The following is a 24,504-nucleotide window of genomic DNA, read 5'->3' on the forward strand; positions in this document are numbered from 1 at the left end:
TTGGGGATGTATACCTGTTCCCCTAAGCCATTCTCTGTGATGCTGTGCACTTTTGCAGTGTCTTCATGTGCCTAGGGAAGAAAGAGTGTGGTAATTTTTAACACAACGGTGAAATATTGATATGTATAAAATGTTATAATTCACAAGACAAGAAATGAAATTGTTTGAATGGGATATCTGCTCTGAATGTTTCTTTCCTGATTATGCTTGCTTGAAAGCTCAATATCTTCTGATGAACTGTGAGAATTGCTCATTCATTCATTCATTCATTCATTTGCAGAAATTCTCACAAGTATAGAATCCTGCCCAGTCATCTCTTGGCTCTCTTTGATTATTTCAGTGCCATCAATATTCATAATTTTCCACCCTGTCTCAATATTTTTCCCTTATCTATTTCTTTTTCCAAATTCTAATAATAAAAAAAATTTTTCCTATCATTGATCTGATGATATTTGAAATTTGCAACATTTCTCTCTTTGATTTTTGTTTTTCACGTTCGCCTTCTCTAGTTATTAACGTCACTTTGGTACTTTCCCTTTCTCTTCTGCGGAAGTTACTTGCTCTCTCCAGTGTCAGTTGCTAAATCAGATATGAATAATATATTTCTATGACCGTGGTACACCTGCTACTTATGTTGGTGGCAGTGCCAGTAGTCATTGACTGATTCCAGTTGGTCTTGATAAAGTGATCATATTCTTTACGGTTGAATTCGGAGCTTACCATGTGGCACTGCCAATCCTTTGGCCTACCCGGAACAAGACGTGAGGAGAGCAAATTCTTTGGAATATTATTTAGTAAACATATCTTAAGACAGCCTACTACGGGTACATCGTGGTGGGAACGCTAAGTGTGGGGTCAGGGAAGGCTTCTTGTGTAGGGATCAGGTGAGGATAAGTGTACTAGTATAGGGCAGTATTGAGGTAAAGTTTAGGTTAAGCATTAACTTCCCTCTGTCAGTGAAACCCATAGTGAAGGTTAAACTGGTCCATTTCCAATATATCTGCCGCATTGCTAGCAGGACTGAAGAATATCATTCATGTTCCTTGAAGAAAGAAGCCCAGTCTTTCAAATTTTAAGTCATTACAAGATCGGATTACATTCTGATGATAACAGGCCAGGAGGTCTCAAATGTAGACAGTGAAAACCTGCAGTAGCCTGAGGTTAGTGGTCAAGACACATTTTAAAATATATATTTTTATTGATTTCAGAGAGGGAGGGAGAGAGAGAAACATCAGTGATGAGAGAATCATTGATAAGCTGCCTCCTGCACGCCCCACACTGGGGATTGAGCCCACAACTGAGGCATGTGCCCTGACCGGGTGCCAAACCATGTCCTCCTGGTTCAGAGGTCAATGCTCAACCACTGAGCCATGCCGGCTGGGCAACAGTTTGAATCAGCATGATCAATTTCTCACCTGTCTCCTGAGTACCCTTTTTTAAAAAAATATATATTTTATTGATTTTTTTTATAGAGAGGAAGGGAGAGGAATAGAGAGTTGGAAACATCGATGAGAGAGAAACACCGATCAGCTGCCTCCTGCACACCCCCCACCGGGGATGTGCCCGCAACCAAGGTACATCCGCTTGACCGGAATCGAACCTGGGACCCTTCAGTCTGCAGGCCGACGCTCTGTCCACTGAACCAAACCGGTTAGGGCCTGAGTATCCTTATTGTGTGCACTCCACATGCCATTTATTTGGGCGGGAAAAATACACCATCACTTCATGAAAACAATATTGTGTTGCTTCTGCACCTCTTTGTAGCTCAACATCTCTTCACAGTTAGGTTTCCAGCATTCCTTTCCTTTCTGCAGAAACTGTTGTGCAATTTTAAAATACGGCTCTGGTCTGCCCAGGGGATGGTCTTGCCAACCGCCCATGTGATATAGCGGAAGCAGCCACTGGCAGGAACCCCTAGGAGTTCCCACTGAGGAGAGCTACCCAGCGCATGCCTTTGCAGCTTTGTCCCCGAACCCGCCGCTCGCCCTAACCAATTTACATACCACCATGGTATGTTTAATTTGCTTTTTCATCAAATCAATAATGGGTCTAATTGAAAAAATTGGCAGTGCTACGTGCAATCCGACTGCTGATCTCCGGTGTTTGCCGGCGGAAGGGAGGGTCGCATCGCTCGGTGGCAGACACCTGTGTTATTGGTGTGCTCCTGCGACTAACGCGCACACAAACAAACACTAATACAGGTGGAGCACCTGCACCCATGGATCACCACGCAGTGAGAATTAATCACCTGGCACTCAGCTTGAAGAATAAAATTTACATCTTTAATGCACGAGATGTACTAGCACACGCATTGGCACCATCCACGTCCAGCACGCGCAGCCCCCATTCTGATGGGTTTTCCATGGATCCTTGGACCCGGGTGTGTAAAGTCAGGGCCGGGTTTGATGTCTCCATTTGCGTATTTAAAAATTTGCACTGGAGACTATTTTTTGTGAATAGCGATGGGAAGATGTTGGGCAAGTATGATTCAACCTGAAGGACTAATATTTTGAACTTTGGAAATATACCTTTAAAACTGTATGATGGTCCTGCTGACGTGGCTCAGTGGATGAGTGTCCACCTATGAACCAGGAGGTCACGGTTCGATTCCTGCTCAGGGCACATGTGCAGGTTGCACACTTGATTCCCAGTGAGGGACATGCAGGAGGCAGCCGATCCATGATTCTCTCTCATCATGGATGTTTCTATCTTTCTTCCTCCTTCTCTCTTCTTCTGTGAAATCAATAAAAACTGTACGATGAAGCTTTTGAAATCGAGTGTTACTTTCTCATCCCAATCCAGACTGGATTTAGGCCACATCATACTCATGGAACTACATTCATTGAGCACTTATTAGGTGCCAGGCCACTGTTGTTGTAGGAATGCTATCTCAGTTATTCTTTAAAGCAACCCTATAGTTGACAATTGGCTCTGAAACCATTTTATAATGGAGAAAATGGAAGCTTAGAGAAAATCCAACAGCTTGCTTCAGATCCCAAAGCCAGTAAGGTAGCGAAGGTGAGATATAAAATCAGATCCATTAGATTCCAAACCGTGATTTTTATTTACTAGAGCAGTGGTTCTCAACCTTCCTAATGCCACGACCCTTTAATACAGTTCCTCATGTTGTGGGGACCCCCAACCATAAAATCATTTTCGTTGCTACTTCATAACTGTAATATTGCTACTGTTATGAATCGTAATGTAAATATCTGATATGCAGGATGTATTTTCATTGTTACAAGTTGAACATAATTAAAGCATAGTGATTAATCACAAAAACAATATGTAATTATATATGTGTTTTCCGATGGTCTTAGGCGACCCCTGTGAAAGGGTCGTTCGACCCCCAGGTTGAGAACCACTGTACTAGACTAATCCAACTTACTGGTAAAGACTAGTTCTTTTTGTTTTTCCCTACATGTGATTTTTTTTTAACACAATAGGACCTCAAATGCATGTGCTATCAAAATATAGATTTCACTGGTACTTCTCAGTAATATTGACTTGATAGTTATTACAGGACTGGCTAATAAATGGTGGGGTCCAGTTCAAAATGACAATGCAGAACTCATCGTTAAAAATGTATCTTGAATTTCAAGATGGGGACGATAGAGGATTAAACCATGTGAGACTCCCTGCCTGGGTCGCACACCCATGAAGCTGGCCTAGTATTGCTCTGAGAGGTGGACAATGGGGACAAGTTTAGCAGATAGTGGAGGCCCTCTTGTTGAATTCTGTGTATGGTCAGGTCTGGGAAAATGCTACATAGGCCAAGACATTTGTAACACTGTCATTCTCAATAATGAATACTGCATGGTTGAGCATCAACTTATGAACCAGGAAGTCTCAGTTCAATTCCCAATCAGGGCACATGCCTGGGTTATGGGCTCCATCCCCAGTGTGGGGTGAGCAGGAGGCAGCCAATCAATGATTCTCTTTCATCATTAATTTTTCTCTCTCTTCTTCTCCCTTCCTCTCTGAAATCAATAAAAATATTTTGTTAAAAAAATGAAGAATAGGAAGAGAAAGATATTTTTCATCATCCCTAACCAGTGGCTCCCTCCCAGGGGCAATTTTGCCTCACAGGGGACATGTGGCAATATCTAGAGAAATATGGATGGTCATAGTCAGGGAGGCAGCTAAACATTCGACCATTCATAGGGCGGCCTTCTACTCCTTCCTCCCCAACAAGGAATTATTCCGCCTAAAATATCAGTGGCGTTGAAATTAAGAAACCTGTCGTAAACCATCACCCCAGTGAGGTCTTTGAGTTTAGCTTTCAGTTTTGCAAATCTTATAAGTTAATCCATAAATAAATATGGTGCGTTTATTACTGAAGAGGAGGCCTCATTTTGCAAGAAGCCCCCTTCGTCGACAAGATCAATAAATATTTATTGGACAGCCAAGGTGTGTTTGCATCAGCACTTTGTGACCGAGTTGTATGTTTCATCGTTGGTGTTTACAAACAAACCAGAAAGTTCAGTGAACTCTGAGCAGGGACCATGGCACATTTGAATTAAGAGCTTTCTTGGACATTTTAAAGGAGATATTTATTATGTGGCTAATTACATATTCACATATAATGGTGAGAAAGGAGTCGCAGCACAGCAAGTAAGCAATATGCATTGTGACAGATATGTAAATATGTATTCATCGAACAGAAACCTTTTCTTAGTGATTTAGTTGTAAATAATGTGTATAAAAATGTATAAATGTTAAGTGATAAGTGCTCTAAGCACTCAGGTAAATGCTGGGTATATTTAAAGACATTGGAATTTTTTGCAGACATATTTTATATGAACATATGCAAATAACATCAGAATAACTCTAAATATGTTCATAACAAGCTGGACAGTCAGAAATGGTGAGTTGGGGTGGGTATGTCATAAGTTTGTCAATGAGTTGTATAAAGTCTATATAAAACTATTTATATGTAAATACATTATTATGTTGTATTCATACTTTGGCAATCATGTGCAAACATACGATGCTATATAATTCAACACTTACTGGCATTTTCTAAATCTTAAGTTGTTGTTCTAATCATTTAAGAGGAAAGGCAAACCATAATTACCATATTTTTAGAGGGAAATTTCCATTTATGTGTATTAAAGAGCTATCACTAATTTTTAAGGACTATTCATAAGGGATCAAAAAGGGGTGCATTGCCTGAGAAAGCAAAAAGCTTGAATCCTGCTGACATGATTAAACAGGAAGATCCCAGTCTGGGAGATAAAAATCGTTCCAGAAAGAGGAAATGAAAGGGGGTTCAGGAGAGGGTGAGCCTTAGGAAGGATTTCCTTTGCAGGTCGTATAGGAAGAGTAGGGAATAATCAACCAGGATCAGTAGAGTTAGCAACATCTCTGTGCCCGCCCCCCCCAAAAAAAAAAACCCCACATAAAACACCCACAGAATGCAGTGTATCCAGCTCATGAATCTCTTCAAAGAGTATGTTTTAGGTCAATTTATTGCCAGGGAATTGGCCTGGGTTAGGCTCCCAATGTGGTAGAGTGTAGCTAGAAAGAAAAACAAAACAAACCCAGCCTGGCCAGTGTTGCTCAGTGGTTGTGCATCCACCTGTGAACCAGGAGGTCAAAGTTTGATTCCAGGTCAGGGCGCATGCCCAGGTTGTGGGCTCGATCTCCAGTGTGGGACATGCAGGAGGCAGCCGATCAAGGATTATCTCTCATCAGTGATGTTTTTCTCTCTCTTCCTTTCCCTTCTCTTTGAAATCAATTAAAAAAATAAAGACATTGCAAATCTCAGGAACTGTGATCACACTTGGGGATCACCAGAATGTTTGGGGTGAAGATTTTAGGATACAAGTAAATGGTCTGTTTGAGGAAAAACTAAAGGTTTGGCTGAGAGAAATTCTGGCAGAAGTTTGCTGTAAAGATAATTCAGACCTAGGATATACTAAGTGTTCAAAAACATATTTGGAATCCATACCCTGACCTTGTTTAAGACAGAGGGAGATTTCGTTGCTTTTCATAATCCTTCCTCTTATTCTCATGGTCAGGGTGGGTAGAGTAGCTGATCACCACATAACCAACAGACTCAGAAATATCTGAACAAGCCTCTCTTTCTGAAACATCATTATTTCCTAACCTTATTATTAAACAGAAGTTCACCCTCCATAATGGGTAACAAAGTATGGGAGATGATAATGCCATTGGCGAAGAGATAACATTTAGCTCTCAGTCCTTCTGTGAGCCTATTGAATTTGCCTGTTAAATTCTGGGTGTAATTAAAGCAGATAGGAGCATTCATACATTGTGTTTCAAGTTGATAGGATCTCCTTTGTCTGTGATCGGAGGGAGATTGCCCTGTAGTTTTTAATTTAGCAGGTTAAGAAGCACAATTAAAATATCATGAAAAAGATCATAATCAGACACCACCGTCTTTGGGGTGGCCCCTGCCAGGTTGATGAAGGGATCGGTGTATTGAATAATTACCTCCTTTGCTGTTCATTTGTTCTGTTTGAGGGAAGAAGTGTTAATAAATACCTTGCGTTATTCCGGTGGGAAAGGCTCTCTGCCTAATTAATAAAACTTGGAAGAATAGCTAGCACATTGAACCATATCTTTCTTATTAGTGTGTCTGCCTCAGAAAGGGATCCGTGTTTCTTTCCCACACTAGTCATGTCATTTCCCCGAGTTATAAAGGGACCTCTTGAAAAACTGCCAGTTTTCAATAGGAATACAAAAGCAAAGTCTTTGATTTATTTTTTAAATAAATTATTCAACTGTTGAATGTTAAGTATCGAAAATCCTAATCAAGCACAATAGGAATTATTCTGTCTAAAGCACCTTCCTAAACGCACCAGAGTGAAGAAAGGTTCCTATTGGGATATAATTGTCTTTGAATGAGTCTTTATTTCTACTTAAATGTTTCTCCTATAGTTCAGTTACTCAAGTACTTTCTAGGCCTTGAATGAACACAGAGAAGTGGGAACTGTTTAGCACATAGCGACATTACACCTACATTTTTACTGTTGATTTTGTAAAAATATATTTTTATAGATTTCAGAGAGGAAGAGGGGGAAGAGATAGGGGGGCAGAGGAGAGAGAAACATCAATGATGAGAGAGAGTCATTGATCAGATGCCTTCTGCATGCCCCACACTGTGGATGGAGCCCACAAGCCAGGCATGTGCCGTAATCGAGAATCGAACCGTGACCTTCTAGTTCATAGGTAGACGCTCAACCATTGAGCCAGGTAGGCTGGGCTTTACTGATGATTTTTAAATGCCGAGGAATTCCTTGAATATTTTTGAGTTTAGAAATGGAAAGTTTGAAACACATCATTACTTCAAATCCGATGTGAACTGATAGAGACAGCTGTCTCTTAGGAGGGTATGCATCCAGTGAATATTTGAGCCCTTACTTTGGGATGTAATAGATCTGGCAACACATTAAACGAGGTCCTTTGTTGGTGGCCGCACATACTCTTCAGTTGGAGACATGAATTATGCCTCTGAAGTCATACTTTTGTTCTCATTTAAAATGTGTAATCAATGGAAAATACATGTAATGACTCACCTGTAAAGTTTCTCTCTGCATAGAATATGGAAGTGTATACTCATTTTGTAATATATGAAGTGTTGGGGCCATTGGCTTTGTTGAGAAGTGTTAATGGGGGGAGAAGGCTCTCAAACCTACCTCTGACAACTTCATGGTCCATGGCCTTCAGGTTTTCAGAGTTGCCTTGAAACAATTGTGCTGTGACTTGGGTCTGCCTAATGGAGCAGTAGCTTAGCGTTAAGCTAGGGAAGATGAAGATGGTTAGCATCTTCTTAGGATTTGGCACTTAGGTGATTTCAGTGACTCTATTAAGGTAAAGCTGCTGAGACAGGACCTGGACATCAGTGGGTGACAGATGAACGGTGGCAGAGAAGTGTGAATATGCTAGTTAGTCGGGAATTTTGATGGTGAGTGGCTAGGGGTAGGGGGGGTGGGAAGGGAGAGACTGACAGACAGACACAGGCAGAGAGATAGCTATTAGGTATGGAGGGAAGATTTTATGGTAATAGGTTATGAAGGCACAAAACCCCAGGAGGAGGAGAAAGTAAGAGGCACAAGGACAAGGAAGGGAGAAGAGCTGAGCATGAAACTGATGGGACTGAGAACAGGAAAGACTTCCTGGGAAGAAGGAGCAGTTCCTTGTCCTCAGAGACCAGCAGGAAGAGGACGTGAGTTAGGACGTTCAGATCCAAGAGTCTCCATCTCTCCAAAGTGTGGGAGGTGAGGTCCCGTTGGCAGAATTCTTACAGCCACGGCTAGGAAGGGATCCAGGCAGGGAGGCCATCCATTCGTGCGGGGAAGGTGTGTTTTGGATTCACACTTCTTTTTCCTGCTCCAAACCGAGAACATCAGGGACATTGGGAAGTTCAGTGCAGAGTGCACTGTGGACTGGCGCCTCCAGCCAGCAGCAACTTTATTTGGCAGATAAGGAAATTGAGCCATTCAGAGACTAGCTCAAGGTCACATGGCTAGTGAGGAGCTGAGATCTTACTACAACCAGTGTGTCTCCCTCTTAATCTGTACTTTTAGTGAACTGTGTCAAGCTGAGCTTTCCAAAGAGCGAGTGCCGCTTAAAGCAGTATTACATCCTTTTTTATAGGCACCCCCTAGTACCCACACATACACCATCCCCCCGGCCAGTCTTCACTCTCCAGATCCACCTACACGCATCCTGTTGCTTTTCTTCCTTGCCCTGGGTGGTCCACCATTTCTGCTTGCAGCTTGAATCCTATTGACCCTCAGATGGGCTCTTTCTCCAGGAGGAGCCTGGCCCGGACGGGCTGTCTGGTCATATTCATTGAAATGAGCCAGCATGAGGCTGATGCCATCCTCAGGACTGCGGGCAGGAGCTCTGCGAAGCCACTGCTGTATCACAAAGGCATGCTCCCGGAGTGTGGCACTATGGTTGCCAAGGAGCCTCCTACATGGCCCTTCTCCATGTAGCTTGATATTTAAAAGGATCTCCGTAAATGCTTAATTTGCAAAAAGAGACATGTTGGAAATATGTTAAGTGAACCATAGTTTTCTGTTTGTTTGTTTTTTAAATATGTTTTTATTGATTTCAGAGAGGAAAGGAGAGGGAGAGAGAGATAGAAACATCAATGATGAGAAAGAATCATTGATTGGCTGCCTCCTGCATGCACCCTACTGGGGATTGAGTCTGAAACCTGAGCATGTGCCCTGACTGGGAATCGAACCGTGACCTCCTGGTTCATAGGTTGATGCTCAACTACTGAGCCACACCAGCTGTACTCCAACCATAGTTTGTTTTTTTGTTTTGTTTTGTTTGTTTGTTTTTTTATCAGTGATTCTGCTCTATGAATTCATAAATTCCAAAATGAAAATACTTCTGAGCTACAAACATTTGAGTTATCTGTGAATATGATTTTATTTTTCCTGTCCACATTTCAGTATGGGTATGTGTGTTGTTGCTCAAATTATTATTTTTAAACGTTAAGATCTATAAGAAAGATACTCATGGGCTCTGATCAAATTTGTTTCAGAATACTTATTTTGGGTAAAGTGGAGAATTCTATCTATGTTCAGGAGGAGAACATTCCAGGTATCTACCCCCCCCCCACCACCACACACACACCACTGAAATATATATAGATGTTGGGATAGCCGAGTAGTCTCTTCCCTTTAAATAATGCAGTAAATACAGCACACGGACAGACACACACCCTTTCCTTCGCTCATTTGATTTCGAGATACAGAGTAAGAAATGAGACGTGTACTTGGGTTTCTCTGTCTTTTATGAAACCCGACCCATTCAGGAGTGAATGAGCGGGCGACGCAGGAGGCTGCCTTCCTGGGAGCAGCGCCTGCCCCAAGCGGCCCACCCCGTCTCCGTCATCCCCAGGCAGTGCTCCCGCATTGGTGCGCGTAGATTTATAGTTTATCTTTATCTGCGGCTTCATCTGTAGGTAGCTATTATAGCCGCCTCGCCTGGATATTGTTTGGGCCTGATAGATCTGTCTGTAGTTCATCAAAGAGCAGCCGGGTGCCTAAAAGCTATCGGGTCCAGCTGAGGATGAAATACGAGCCATCAGCCTTGGTAATGGCTGTAAAATTTCATAATTACACGGCCTTTATTACATTGCATAATGATCCTGAAGCAGTATGGAACAATTAATTAAGATTTTCAACCGTGGCTTTTTCAGAAATTAAAAGGTGCTGGGCGCTGAGAAATGGGGACCTGTCTTGTCCTAAAAGCATTAGGGACGCTTAAGAAATACTTCCTGGGCACTTCCATTTTTTGCTAAGAGGGACGTCTCCCAGTGAAACAACAAGCACTAGTATATCATGCCTGTTATCAAGGTTTTTATTCTAAACTCAAAACGGATATTTAAAAAAAGCAGGGGGTGGGGGTAAGAAGAGTGCTAAGCACCTCTATAACTCCCCAACTTCCCTTTTCTCTCCTTTTTGAAAAATTCTATTCAGCCTCTTGCGGTGGCCATTTATCACATTTATGGCTGCTCGTCTCTCCACATTAAATAAATGCAGGCTGGGAGATAGGGGGTCAGTTAACAGCCTGCTCCAGGATACTGGCCGTGGGGTTTCTCTTAGATGCTCTCGCGCATCTCAGGCATTAACATTTGTTCAAGATCTCCGCAGCCTTGACATTCGTCCCCAAAGGAAGCCTTGACTGTTTTCATTTATTATCCGGAGAGTGCAGCGTGTCACCTCGAATATATACCTTTTTATTTATTTTTTTCCATAATCTCATCCTCACACCCCACAAAGAGTAATTAAATTGGGCGAGGAATTGGCTGTTTTTCAGTAATCGCAGAAGCTAAAGGAACATGGACAGTGTACAAACACATGTCTGCGGGTGGACACGTGCAAATTGCCACCCGTGCGTGGCTTTATTTCCCACGTCAAGGAAGTTCTGATGGAGATGGCTGCGTGCAATAAAAGAACTAATGGAATGATCATGCAGACAAACTCAGTCTTTTTTATGATGATGATTCTGAGCCATACTCCAAGCTTTCATCCATGTATTCCATAGGAAATAGATATGTTTCAAGGAAACATGATCAATGGTATTGTCTGTTTATATGAAAGAAAAAAGAACAATGATAATAATATAAAAAAAGAGAAACCCCTAATATGGTTGCGATTGACACGTAACTCCTGGATATTTGTGCGCATCAAGTGTTATTGTTTTTAAATTGACAATCATCATAGAACGCTTTGGGGAGCTAAATATTTCATGGGAGACAAAAGCTCCCCTTGGGCATCCCCCATAATAAACTTTCAGGAGAACATTTGGAAAGGATTCCGTGTTTCAAGGAGCAGCGGCTGCTCGGCGTAAAGTCTCTTGTTGAGGCATTTAAGTCCCTTAATGGGAATTTTCTGATCCGCTGTCATTCTTGTTCACACACCGAGTGTCACCGCCTCTAAAACACTTGTCATTCTTTAATGGAAACAAAATAGTCATTGCAGCCGGAGCCCCAATGTCATCCCCGGACCCCTTGCTGCGTCGGCAATCGTGAAGATGACAGAGCCGCTCTCGGTTGGGGTAATTAAAATGTAAATATTGATATTTTATTATTTGAAATTACTTTCCAGTGAGGCATTTAATATCTCTCCATCTGTGAGGCTCTGTTTAGCGGTCACTTCACGGCAGCTCGGGGAGGCCGGGCGGCGGCTCGATCCCCGTTATGTCAAAATGCTTGTTGCTGCTTAATTTTGATATCTAATTAAGTGGAAAAGTACAGTCCGCACCGCAGTCCGTGGCATCTTAACCAGCTGCTGGGGAGTATTTAGAATTAATCTCCACTATGGAATCATCCTAATGTATGCAATTAAGAGTCTGCCGATGGCTAATTAGGTGTGTTAGAGGCAGAAAGCTTTTTCTGTTCCTTTCTTTTTCTTTCTTGTTTTATTTTGTTCCTCCTTTCTCCCCCCTCCTCCTCCCCTTTTCTTTGGGACTCTTGCAGACCTTCAGAGTATCTGATTGTAGAAGTCACGTTAATGCCACTCAGATTCAGTTAGAAAACAGTGTGCCTTCCAAACAGACTCATCCGTGGCCACCCCTGTGTTTTCCTTGGCTTATTTCCTTAAATTAACCTAATATGGGAATTTCTAGGATTTCCTGAATCTATTCACTAGATCCCAGAGACATGAAAAGGGCAGACCGGTCCCAGCAAAGAGGAGGGTAGGTGGGGTGCAAAGACAAATAAATATACTTTGCAAGCGATCAAAGAGGGGGCTACTGAGCAGAGCGAGCTGTGGGTGTTTGTGTTCATTCAGGGAGGAGAGAGGAATGACAGCCCAGAGCTCTCCCCGCGGCTCCGGTTCCCCCTCGCCGTCTACTTTTGAATGGAAGTGGCTCAGCGAGAGTTATTAGGAGAGACGCAGGCGTGGTGTGTGTATTATAGATCCGCGGTGCGTACAACAGGCAGCCTTTTATTCTGGTAACGATTCCGCATCTGTGTGCTTGAGGCATTCCGAGAGCGGTGTCGTTTCGTGTTTTTGCTTTTGTGTCCTTGTAACGTGGCCAAATCGGGGGCGGCGTGGAGAGAAAGAAGGGGAGGCGGCGAGGAATCGAAGGGGCTGTCTCTGTTGTCAATAAGAGCACTGCTCGCCTCCCCAGTGGAACGGATGCCAAGCCCTAATGACTTCGCTCCGCTTGAGCCAGCAAACACCAGCCGTGAACTTGGGAGTAAATATTCGGAAACAGATCTTCATTAGCCACAGAGGAGAAGAGGGCAGGCGGCTGACTTTCCTCAGAACTCGGGGGCCGGAAATGGAGAGTTTTGGCCGTGCGGTCCCAAGCACAGATTGCACCCCCATCTTCCGGCCCAGACATGGAGGGTTTCTGATATCATTTGAATGCGGAGTTTCAGGGTCAGCGTGCGGAATTTCATATCTGTGACATGCATCTCGTGGGTGGCATATTTCTTCCACATTCTCCCATGAATACATATGACACCTTGTTTTTAATGGTCTGTGCTATAAATCCTTGAACTTGCATTTATGCTGAAGACCTGATTTTTTTTCCCGCTTCTCCTCCTTCTGGGCCATGTGTTGGAGACACTGAGTTATGGTGTCTTGCTTTTTGAGAAAGTTGACCAAAGCGTTCCTGAAGCATTTTCTGCCCCCCCCCCCCCGCCCCTGCTTATTTGCAACTAGTAACAGTGAGAGAAGGGGTGATGTTAATATTGTTGCCAAAGATGCCACGTTCTAATCATTATTGCTCTTGTTGGAATTTGTGCCTCTATACCAAGGGACCAATTAGGTAAATGTGAAAAGATTTGAAGGCATGTTGTTGAAAATTAATATGGAAATTAAAAGTGGTTTTCTCTTAGAGACCCCAGATGGAATCTGTTCTTAGTTCTCTCAGGGAGAACCCACAAGATGGCCATTCTCCCTTCTTCTGTAACTGGCAGTTGAAATAACATTTTCAAATTTTTCCGTGAGCTCGGGAAATCACCCAGGTGTTCCCAACGCCGGCATCGTTCTGTGTGTTCATGTGTGTAGGCAGGGCCGTCACAGCTGGGAAACTGATAACAGAGAGATTCCTCTGACAGGATGCTGGGACTTGAATACCAGCAACTCTGCCTTCATCCCTGCGAGCAGATACGAGGCGAGAAACCTGGAACTCCCACCTTCCTGGGGTAGGCAGCGCCCACTCCGGAATCAGATGGGCTGGATTGAGGGTCTATCTTTTCCTTCTAATCTTCCCTTCTGTGCTACCTCAGGAAATGTTATATGTTACACACACACACACACACACACACACACACACACGGGAGAGCCTGTCCCATACTTCCTCTGGCTCCCGGTGGCCTCAAACAGCCCTTGGCTTGAGGATGGCATTCTTCCGTGTTTCTTCACATCGTTTTCCCTCAGTGTGCATCTGTTTCTGTCAAAATGTCCCCTTTTGGTAAAGTTGCATCATATTAGGTTAGGACCCATCTGAATGGCCTCGTCCTAACTTCATCTTCACAGACCCTGTTTCCAAATAAGGTCACAGTCACAGGCTCTGGGGGTTAGGAGAGACGCACAATCTTGGGAGAGATGCAGTCCAACCCCAAGTTAACACCCTTGGGTGTGACGCGGTGAAACTAGAACCCAGCTCTCCAGACCTCAAGGTCACTACTGTCTCTCTCAAGGACAGGGAACCCTTAGCTTTTGGGCATTTGACATGAAATATTTCCCACAGACTCTCTTAATGTCTATGGAATTGTCTGTCTGTCAGCTTTACAAATCCCCAAAGTGCATGATAGAGTCAGTATGCATTTATTTTGGAGTCTTAAATTTCACATCAAGTATAAGGCTGACGTTGATGCAGCCTGCTTGGGAATTTCCTGGAGGATAGGGCCCACATAGCTGACGCCCCAGCTGGAATGGTTTTCCGTGGACTCCTGGTCAGTGCCTGTGACAACCTATGGTATTTCTTAACCCCTTCTACAGTGATGGGGTAGAGCCAGTCAGATTCAAACACGGGTTCTTGTTCTTTCAGATCAGAAATATGGCTTCAAAACAATGATTTTCCCTACTCAGCATCCATCTAATCCTAAAGAAAGACTGAAAATGCCTTTTTCTAAGATTTTTTAGAGTCCTGTCTTATACGGCATCGCCTGCCTTTTTTCATGATGGTCAACTTTTAGTCACATCAAAAAGGAGATTTTTTCCAAGTAGGACTTTCTTGTTTTCAGCTACTAAAATATAAAGGTTGTACGGGGGAAAGGTCATTAGCTCAGCCCCTACCTGCCTCCATATTGTCCAACAATATCTCTTTCTTCTTGGCTTAGATGAAGGGAAAGAAGAAGCTAAGTTGAGGCCATGTACGAGGGAACATGGGAAGAGCTAAGGGAGGTATTTCAGATCCTCTGTCTCACTCAGAAGAGGGAGGGAAGAGGGATTTGCAGGAGAAACAGCATTCTCCTTTTGCATTCATCTTCCCTATAGCCAGGCCTTCCTTTTTTTTTTTTTCCAAACAAGGTTGGCAGCTAAAAACCGCCCACTCACAGAAACAAACACAGAAGACCCTTTGTCATCATTTTGAGGCTTCCTGTGTTGCCACGAGAGAATACCTTTTCTTAGCTGCCGTGATGCTTTTCATTTCTCCAGCAAGCTGGCCTGGGAGAGCAGGGACGATCCTAAAGAAAGCTGCTCCCCAGTGCCGGGGAGGCACCGTTTCCACCCCTGAGCCCGGAGCAGGCAGATTGTAAGCTCCTCTGCCAGGTGCACCAGTGGCCTCGGCGAGGAGTGATAATTCTGTCTTGGACTGGGAGGCGTCACCTCACCATTCCGTTCTCCACCCCCTTCAGTGTGTCTCCGCTCCCCAACTCCTTTGCTAAATTTTATAGGTGGTGGTCAATTCTGCCACATCCTGGATAGTAAGTAAATTTCAAATCTGAGTTCTGCCTTCCGGCTTTTCACATTTGTCCTGTGCAACCACGACTTAGAAATAAGCGTTCCACTGCCCTAGGTGGTGTGATTCATTGGATCAAGCATAGGCCCACAGAATGGACGGTCCCGGGTTCAATTCTAGTCAAGGGCATGTACCTTGGTTGCAAGTTCCATCCCTGGCCCTGGTCAGGGCATGTGCAGGAGGCAACCAATTGATGCATCTCCCTCACATTGCTCTCCCTCTCCCTCTCCCTCTCCCTTCTACTCTCTAAAAATCAATGGAAAAATATCATCAGGTGAGGTTTAAAAAAGAAGAAGAAAAAGAATGGCTCCATAAAATCCCTGTGAGCCCTGCTTCTAGGATCAAAACAATTAAAAAACCACATTTCCTAAGGAATCAACAGAAGTCAAAAACACATGATTCAATTAGCAAGAAAGGGAGCTATCCCCTTTGGGCAGTTATTCTTACATTTTCTTCTGTATTCCTCCATTTCACCCAAACCAACTGTGATTGAATCTAAATGGTTGAAGTCTGCATCACGGTCAGTCTAAAAAGAGTAAGAGAGCCAAAGGGTAGCACTGTGGGTATCCTATCTAATGCCTAAGTCCTGATGAAATCAAGAGAGAATAACCACCATCCCTTATAAAGAAGATTTTTAAATAAAATGCTTCTACTGGTACCAGATAGATATGTGAGCTCTCACCCTGGTACTTGACCATTTGTAGCTGCTTAACTCTGGACTTTTTGGAGGTCTAGTTCATGTAGTCCATCACTACAGCTAAACACACACACACACTCACTATACGCCCAGAGCTGTATGCTTTGCAAATCATACACAACACGTGTCTGCTCCTGTGAAACAAATAACTGGCTTAAAAGTCCAGAGCAAGTTTGCCTCTAACAAGGGTCATGCACCAAGTGTTCGTGCCATTGACAATCTTTTCTCCCACCTCTTCCCCCATCCCTGTCCACATTGGGTTTATGTGCATGAGAGAGAAAGTATCTCACTTTTGCCATGTCGCTCAGTCAGCTACCCCCAATGGATTTCTGATTTCTTTTTTGTGGAGCAGAGAAACTACCGTTCAAACACGGTGAGCAGGCGCAGTCAGTGCCTGATGGACTGATAGGAACAGCCACCTGAAGATGTATAGGGTTGCTCTCTGTGGCAGGGGAGCCACCAAGAGGAACATGCCTCGCAGGGGTTAAACCCCAAATGCCTGCACGGCAGCCTATTTCTGTCAACACCCCTCGCAGGGAATAAACATGTCTGCTTTCTGAAATGAAAGTGCATTTTGGAAGCCTAGCCATCAGATAGTCCTTGCCCTTCACACTTTCACATGCTTAGCCTTTTTGTGTAAGTGGACTGCAAAGTGCACCCGTTTGCCAGGCTCAAAAAAAAAAAAAATACTTGACAAGGGCCCATGGCGTCACTGTTATCCTCCGAAGTTTCCAGGCGACGGAGGTGAGGGGGTGGGCACAGAACACACTCCTCCGGGCCTGTGACTTCGGGGGCACCTGCCTCTTTTCGGTCCTTCCCGGTGATGCTATTCCCAGCTGTCATCTGGTTTGTTGGGAGCCCGCTGCATGGCAGATAGACACACTGTTTAAACCCAGGACGGAGACGAAGGGAGATCACAGTTGTCAGGTACACGCGTGGAATGGGCTGTAGCCAGGGAAGCAAAGCATGGGCCACGCACAGCCCGTGTTATTTTCAAACGCTGTAACATGGCCGAGCATTTAAAACTATGACCTGTCACACACCAGAGATTGAGATCCGGGCCGTACAAAACATGAAGTGCAAATGACACAACAGGGAAGCCTATTTTACTCCCCTTGGGGAAGAGGTTTCTCTCCAAAGAGAGCTAAATGTTACAGATTTGGGGGAGGGGGGTGTCTCTAACTTTCAGCCTGCTAGCTGGCAAACACCACTATAAATGCTGGCAAACGCACAAACCAGGGATTACCATTCTGATATGTGTGTGTGTTTGTGTGTGTGTGTGCACGTGCCCCGATAAAACAAACATGTTTTTACAAAATTCCTTAGTCACAGTTTATTAAAACATGTGTTTTTCATTTAGATTTTGGTCAGTTATGCTTCTGTACTTGGCTCGGATCTACTGATAAAAGGAGTATTGTATCCAGGTGTCTGTGTGTAAAATACAGCTAACACTCCAGAGGGCAGGGGGAAGAAATCTGGAGTGAAAATATAATGTTATGTATCCAGCCTTCTTAGGGACCAGTGAGCAGGACCATCCCATAATAAGGCTGTTACCTGGGCCTTGGGGCGGGGGAGCCTGGGTGCCAGCTGCCAGCTTGCCAGAGGTGAGGTCAGAAAGGGTTAATGGGTTGAGATTCACCTATTTCTTGACGAAGAAGAGATACAAGCCCACACGTGTATTCACACTGTGCAAAGTGCATATGGTTGCTTTTCCCTACGTTTTGCAAACTTAAATGTCCTTTAATGGGCTGAAATAGACTCGAGATAGCAAGTAAGCAAAATGGTCAAACCTTTCATGTTAGATCCATCTTCCCATTCCCCCTGACCAAGGAGAGAGAGAGAGAGAGAGAGAGAGAGAGAGAGAGAGAGAGAGAGAGAGAGAGAGAGAGAGAACGAACCTTTCTTTGCTTTTCCCCTTCTTTTTATATCAAGAAGTAAAAGAGGAAAGGGGTAAAGTTAGGTTTATAGGAAAGATACAGGCACACACACACACACACACACACAGCCAATACCATAGAAGAAATAAATTGCAGAATCCACCTTAGAAAATGAACTTTTATTGTTGTTTTTTTGTAGTTTGTTTTCCTGCTTAATGAAATCCCAAAGAAACGTGTGCAACATGGTGACGGGTGGAAAATAGTGCGTTTGTACATCGCAGGGACAAAGGGGCCTGCGCAACTTTCAAGTTTCCATGCACGTAACTGTCGATAGCGCGCCTTCTCCATCATCAGCACTAAATTCACATTGATGCCTCTTTTCTTCTCCGTATCGATCCTTCCATGAGAACGCAGATTTGTATCTGTTAATTAATGCGTCCTGAAACGGCGTTTGTATTAATCAGGCAGATAAGAAAAATTGGATGCCTGCGCCCTCCTGACAACCAGAACAGGGCCGACCTGATAACATCGCGGATGGACCTCAATAAAAAAGTTCCTCCTTCCACTCAATAAACTAATCATCCTGCTTTTAATTATTCGGCAGAAAAGATGTGTGGAGATTGGGGAATGTGTAAATCTATTTACTAACAGCGGAGCCCGGGAGGGAGGGGGGCTGTCACGGGCAGGGGCTGCGGGCCACGCGCTCGGCCCATCTGCTGCCGCAGAGACGGGAGCGTGAACAGGGAGAGAAGGAGGCACATGGAAAATGCCTTTTTGCTCACAACTTCCTAGAAGAACGTGTATTTTTTCATCCGTTTAACTTAGGAAATAAAGTCTTACGTGGTCCCCTTTTCTCGAGTTAGCTAGTGGGGTGTGCATGGCATGTTTTTGCTTGGTGGTGGGGGGTGGGGCAGAAAGAAGAGTGATATTGTTTGTTTTAAGGATAACCTTTGATTGAAAGCAAATGGAGCCAGAACGACCCATCAGATCATTATTTTCCTCTTTTGAATGTCTGCTTAAAATGTTATCAATGGTTATGGCTGATTTTAGGAGGATAATTAGTAATGTAACCCACTTTGCAAAGACGAAAACATAGAGTGGGGAAAAAAGACTGACACAGCCAGGTCCAAAGGAAGATCTGCGGGTCCTGTGTCAGCAGCTTGCTACCCAAGGAAAGCAAGGCTTTTCACAGATGCCTGCAGACCCCCTGAGTGAGCTTGCCTAATCCCTCTTGATGATTGTATTAAACTCTCCTAGTTGATGGTGCCAAATGGCAGGCTACTAGTTATCAGCAACAGCCCAGGGAATCTTCACCTTTTTTCTTACTGTGCTGTCCCTCCTGATACCACATGGGACATGGACAATATGATAGGAGTAAAAATGTCGAGGACAATGACCAGAGCGAGAGCCTAAGAAGGCTGGGCAGCGCTGCATATATTTGATTTGGGTAACAGGGTCTGGAAGGGGAGTAAAGACAGATTTTATAAGTGGCATTGCCCCCAAAATGTCCCCTTCTCTAGAATTACTGGTGGTCGTGCCTTAAATCATGGGCCGCCAAGACCCCAGGAGTGGTTGGTTACCCTTGGGATTCCTTGGGCAGAACCTTGGAAATGAAAGTAAAGTTTTAAAAAAGAAACGCAGAAGTATTTGGCTGATTAGTAGGTATATTCACTAAGACCTTACATATCTTTCAAAATTTAGATCTAGTCCCTCTAAGCTATAAATAAATCTCTTCATTCCTAAGTAGGCTTAATTGTACTCCTTCATTTTTCCTATTGAACCCCATTTTTTACAACATATATATTCATATGTTTATGCAAGCTCACAAGGGACTATAAGCATTCATAGAGTTTCAGTAAAGAATTGAAAACAGTCATGCTGGTATTTCAGATAAAACTAATACCTGATATAGCTACACTTACCATATTACAAGTTCATGCTTTGTTGGATGGTTCTTATACTTTCCAGTAAAAAATTAAGGTACAAGTAAACTGTCTTTCTCAAGACGAAACAGCCAGTAAGTAGCCAGTGGAGCCAGTATTTAAATTCTGATCTGGCTCTGCTCATGTCCTCTGCACAAAACCCCGTTGCCTTCATATTCAACTTGTACAATAACTGGGTCTTAATACGAAGAACAAACTTGCTTTTCTGTTTGGAGGAGGCCAGGATGCTAATTACCCCACTCTCGTTTATACCAATAATCACCCTTTTTAAAAGGAATTCATGTTAAATATGGATGGGAACAAATATCCAATTGCAAAGGCTCTTGGAAGTGTAAACATACTAATTGTTCACTGTGCTTGTGACTATTATAGAAATGTTTCTAAATCGTATGACCTAAATTATTTGTGTTCCTTTCTCTTTTTGGCTTTTTTAAAAAAAGAAACTTTTATTCTGTTTATCAATAGCAGTTTTTGACCTGAGGTCGTTGAAAATCTGACTTCCTATGAGCCATTAGGACTTCCGCCAGATAATCAAGCGTATGTAACAATCTCGTCGCATTTTCTTCTCAAGTGAGAGATACAGAATTCTCTGTTGTATTGCTTTCAGCCAGTCTATGAAAGCTCGGAAGAACACCACTGTGTTGGAGCTGGTTGGTGACTTTTGCTTTGCCATTCGCGCAGTGATCAGGGGGGAATGTGAGAGCATCTAATGGAAACTCAGCACAATTTCCAGCCCTAATGCAGAGGCCATGGGCCATTGAAACGAATGTGTCCTTATGAAATGATGGCTGTGGAGTAACTTGATCTGCTCATCTCCCCATGCAGGCTTCTCCACGCTGTCCCTGGCGGACCAGATGAGCCTCCTGCAGAGTGCTTGGATGGAAATTTTGATCCTCAGTGTCGTATACCGATCTCTTTCATTCGAGGATGAACTTGTCTATGCAGACGATTATATAATGGATGAAGACCAGTCCAAGTTAGCAGGCCTTCTCGACCTAAATAATGCCATCCTGCAGCTGGTGAAGAAATACAAGAGCATGAAGCTGGAGAAAGAGGAATTCGTCACCCTCAAAGCAATAGCTCTCGCTAATTCAGGTTGGCATGTTGACGTGGTCCTTGTTACATTTTTTCACATGTCAGTTTTATCCTTTCCCTTAACTTCTTCAGAGATCCGCTGGGTCCAGTTGTAAATTCTGTATGAATCAGCAAGATCAGAATCATCACAGCTTTCTGGTGAAAAGTTATAAGGAAGAAAAATCAACGTGATGGGAATTATTTTTATTATACAGGGTGTCCCCCAAAATGTATGCACACTTCACAGCTCCATTTTGAAAATGACATGATTTTTAACAAACACTGCCTTTATTATTATTCAAAGTACGTGTATACATTTTTGGGGGACACCCTACCTTTGCCTGTGTGTGGCAAGCTATGGGATTTTTGCCACCTCATGCATTTACTAGTTTGTAGTGTACATGGACATTCCCATGACAAAATTAGCTCCCGTTGTCTTGTGTGCACAAGTGAAAATAAGTGAGAGTCACAAATACACATAAACCATTTTTTCTCCTCAAAAAAATGCACATTTTGCGATTGGGAAAAAACACATTTTTAGTATTGTTTTTAATTTGGGTTATCAAAGAACCCTCTGTTTTCTCACCTTCTGGGGTGCTCTAAAGTCAAATTGGGCTGCGGGACTAGTCCCCTCATAGGCACCACCTGTGCGGTGAGGGTTAAGCACGATGGGGATGAAGAGCCTTTACATTTAAACTGAAACTTACTAAAAGGCGGCAACCTCTGGCGTGTGAAAAAAATCGTTGGCGCTTTGTTGGTTTCCCCCGTGTGTCTCCTGAACCCTTTCTTGTGGTCTTAAGTCTGTCTCCTCATTTGCATAGAGCGCAGGCTAGATCCCTCCTTAATGACGGGCGATCATTAGATACCTGCGCGTCGATAACACGCCGGGCCGCTCTGTCCCTTTGACAGTCACTCCGTGGCCCTCCATCTGCTTTTGTTTTGACCCTATCTTTGAACTTTATCTTGGTTGCCGGCCAGTAGTTTTCCCTTTAATTACAAGGAGGAAACTGTCAATAAAATCTGTTAAATGGGATGCAGTGAGTGGCTTGAATGGGCGGACGGCTATTTGTTCAAATTCTGCAGCTTTCAAGGTATTGACAGTTTGCTTTCTGGGGCCATATGTGACGATCAATCTCAGGCTGGGCTCAGCCGCGCTGAAAAATGAAAAACCAGATTGCTTTTGCTTAGTTGGGGATGACGGAGGGGTGATTTGGCGCGGTCCTAGGGAGATGAGCCCTTCTGCCCAGATTGCCCCCGTGAGAGCCGGGGGACGCGTGACTGTGTTTAGAAATAATTTTTTAATTGATTTTGTCATTAACAGTTCATCTACAATATTGATGCACGGATCCTGGGACGGATAGGAGGGACATTGTTTTCAACAATGAAGTTGTACTTTCCGATCGGTCTTTATAATGGAGTTTAGCATTTCGCACTTTTAGTTGTTAACCACACCATTCTCTTCTGCTGTTTCCCTGGGAAACTGTAAATTATGACTCATTATGACAAATGGCGTTGCTCTTGCAGGATCAAGGGCCCCTGGTCCTGCTCTCTGGAAAGCCAAAGTGGGAAATTGGGACAGCAATTTTCTGAGAATTTATTAATTTGCAGAGACTTCATTTTATAGCCCCTCTCATAATTAGATGGCAGATTTGTGAATTTTTATTTGGTAATCACAAAGTAATTCAAATTTAAACATTTCTTAGAATAATTATAAAGTGCAGCAAGCCTGTTTTGTATCCTTTATGCTTCAAATTGCTTTTTTATAAATTAACTAATCATGAATGCTGAGCAGTGCTAAGATTTTGTCATCAAAATGGCTGAAATCTATAATTTTAGAAGTTGGAGGCATACTGTATGGCTATGGATTACAGTTTGAGTGCCTGAATTGATGCATTTCTCTCTCTGTTGTTGAGAAGTATAATCCTTAATATTTTTATAGATAACTATTCAAATCCCACCCACTCTTCGCTTACGGTTGACCTATTTCAGAGCAGGGACTGGTTATTAGGGTATTTAAAGAGCTAGTTAGTTTGTTTTCCTTGTTTAAAGCCTGAGATAACTAATTAGCCCCCCACCCTTTTCTCTTATTATAGTATTGAGTAGCACTGTGTTTTCTAAGAAAATTTTTCCATGGCACAAAATGTTCTGTTATTTTAACAGTCTTTTAGTCTCTCAATACGAAGAGAAGTTGAGTCAGCATCCTGAAAAAGGAGGAGTGATTATAAGGACCATTTTAATTCCTAAGTGTGCCACCTCTACTGTGTTATATAAATGTGGTCTTTCTCTTCTCCTCTAATCTGTGAGCTCCACCATTTTAGCTTGGGATAAATGACGCAGAAAAGTCATTTTCTTTGATACCGCATAGGATGTCATTCATTTCTTTTTTATTTATTTTTTACCATTATTGGGAGGGCAGTGATAAAGCTGTAGATTTGATCTTGCTGAGATACAGTGATTCTTAAACTGCTCTTAAATATGTCAATATGAAAATATTTGAACACTATTCCTAGATACCCTGAAAAGCTCATAGGTCGTCTTTTTTAGTATTTAGAAATTTCAGATCAGCTTAAGTGACTTTTTGTGCCCCCCAAAAATCATCTATTTCAGTGTCATTTAATTTATAGGTATCTTAGCATTCCCCATGTGGCTGTAGGTGTTAACAAGCATTGTCTCATTAATCTAAATTTCAGCTTATTTTAAACATCTGTCTTTATTCAATAATTATAAATGTTGTGCTTATGCTTGGGAAACAGGGAATTGGCTTCCTGTTAATGACTGTCATATTTTTTGTAGCTATGTTTCTGTCATGTGTGAATTCAGGAATATTTAGAACACCAGAACAGTTGTGCAGTACCTATTATCAGGTATATGACAAAAAGAACAAAGAAACAGTGTATCATGAACTAATACTGTAATTGTCCCATTCAAATATTTGGAAACCCTATATAACTGTTCTAATTAAATTTGAAGGTTAAAAAAAAATAATGCAGGGACTCGCTTAAAATATGTATTCTCTTACTTTTGAGTGCCAACAATGATGAGCATCATTGACACACCTCTCTGAGGCGGAATTTTAAAAGTACAACTGCAGTCGCCATTTTAACATTGTAATTAATAGGACCAATTTTCTCATGTGTAGAATTTTTTTTTCATGTGGAGACCTTTGTAATTAATTTCATGTTGTTAGTGGAAAATGCAATGAAATATTACTACAAGCCTTTTGGGTAAGGTTATATCATGGGGATCTATTCTCGAGATTGTCCTAGTGTTTATGTCTAAGACTTAGTTTGAAACTATTGCCACTGCCCCCATGGCAATATATATAGAATAGCTGAGATTTTAACAAATACTGATGTCCTGATTCAGCCCCAATTTTCTGATTTAATATGTTTAGGCTTGGGCCCAAGAATATTAATGTTTTTTTGTGTTGTTGTTTTTTTTACCAATTTACCCATTGTTTTAAAAGTATAGCATCACCCCATCTAGTTCATAAACCTAT

At 42.8% G+C, this 24,504-nt stretch overlaps 1 protein-coding gene across 1 annotated transcript in view; it reads left to right on the forward strand.

Annotated features, from left to right (window-relative positions):
- Positions 1-24,504, forward strand: part of ESRRG (estrogen related receptor gamma) — a gene marked incomplete at its 5' end in the record, with an annotated part of 169,249 nt that overhangs the window by 138,320 nt on the left and 6,425 nt on the right. Inside the window, one exon of the mRNA XM_081114534.1 lies at positions 20,757-21,026. Coding sequence (XP_080970660.1) covers positions 20,757-21,026 — 270 coding nt within the window. The remainder of the gene's footprint in view (positions 1-20,756; positions 21,027-24,504) is intronic.

The sequence above is a fragment of the Myotis nattereri genome (genome assembly GCF_964212035.1).
Source record: "Myotis nattereri genome assembly, chromosome: 20".
Lineage (NCBI taxonomy): Eukaryota > Metazoa > Chordata > Mammalia > Chiroptera > Vespertilionidae > Myotis > Myotis nattereri.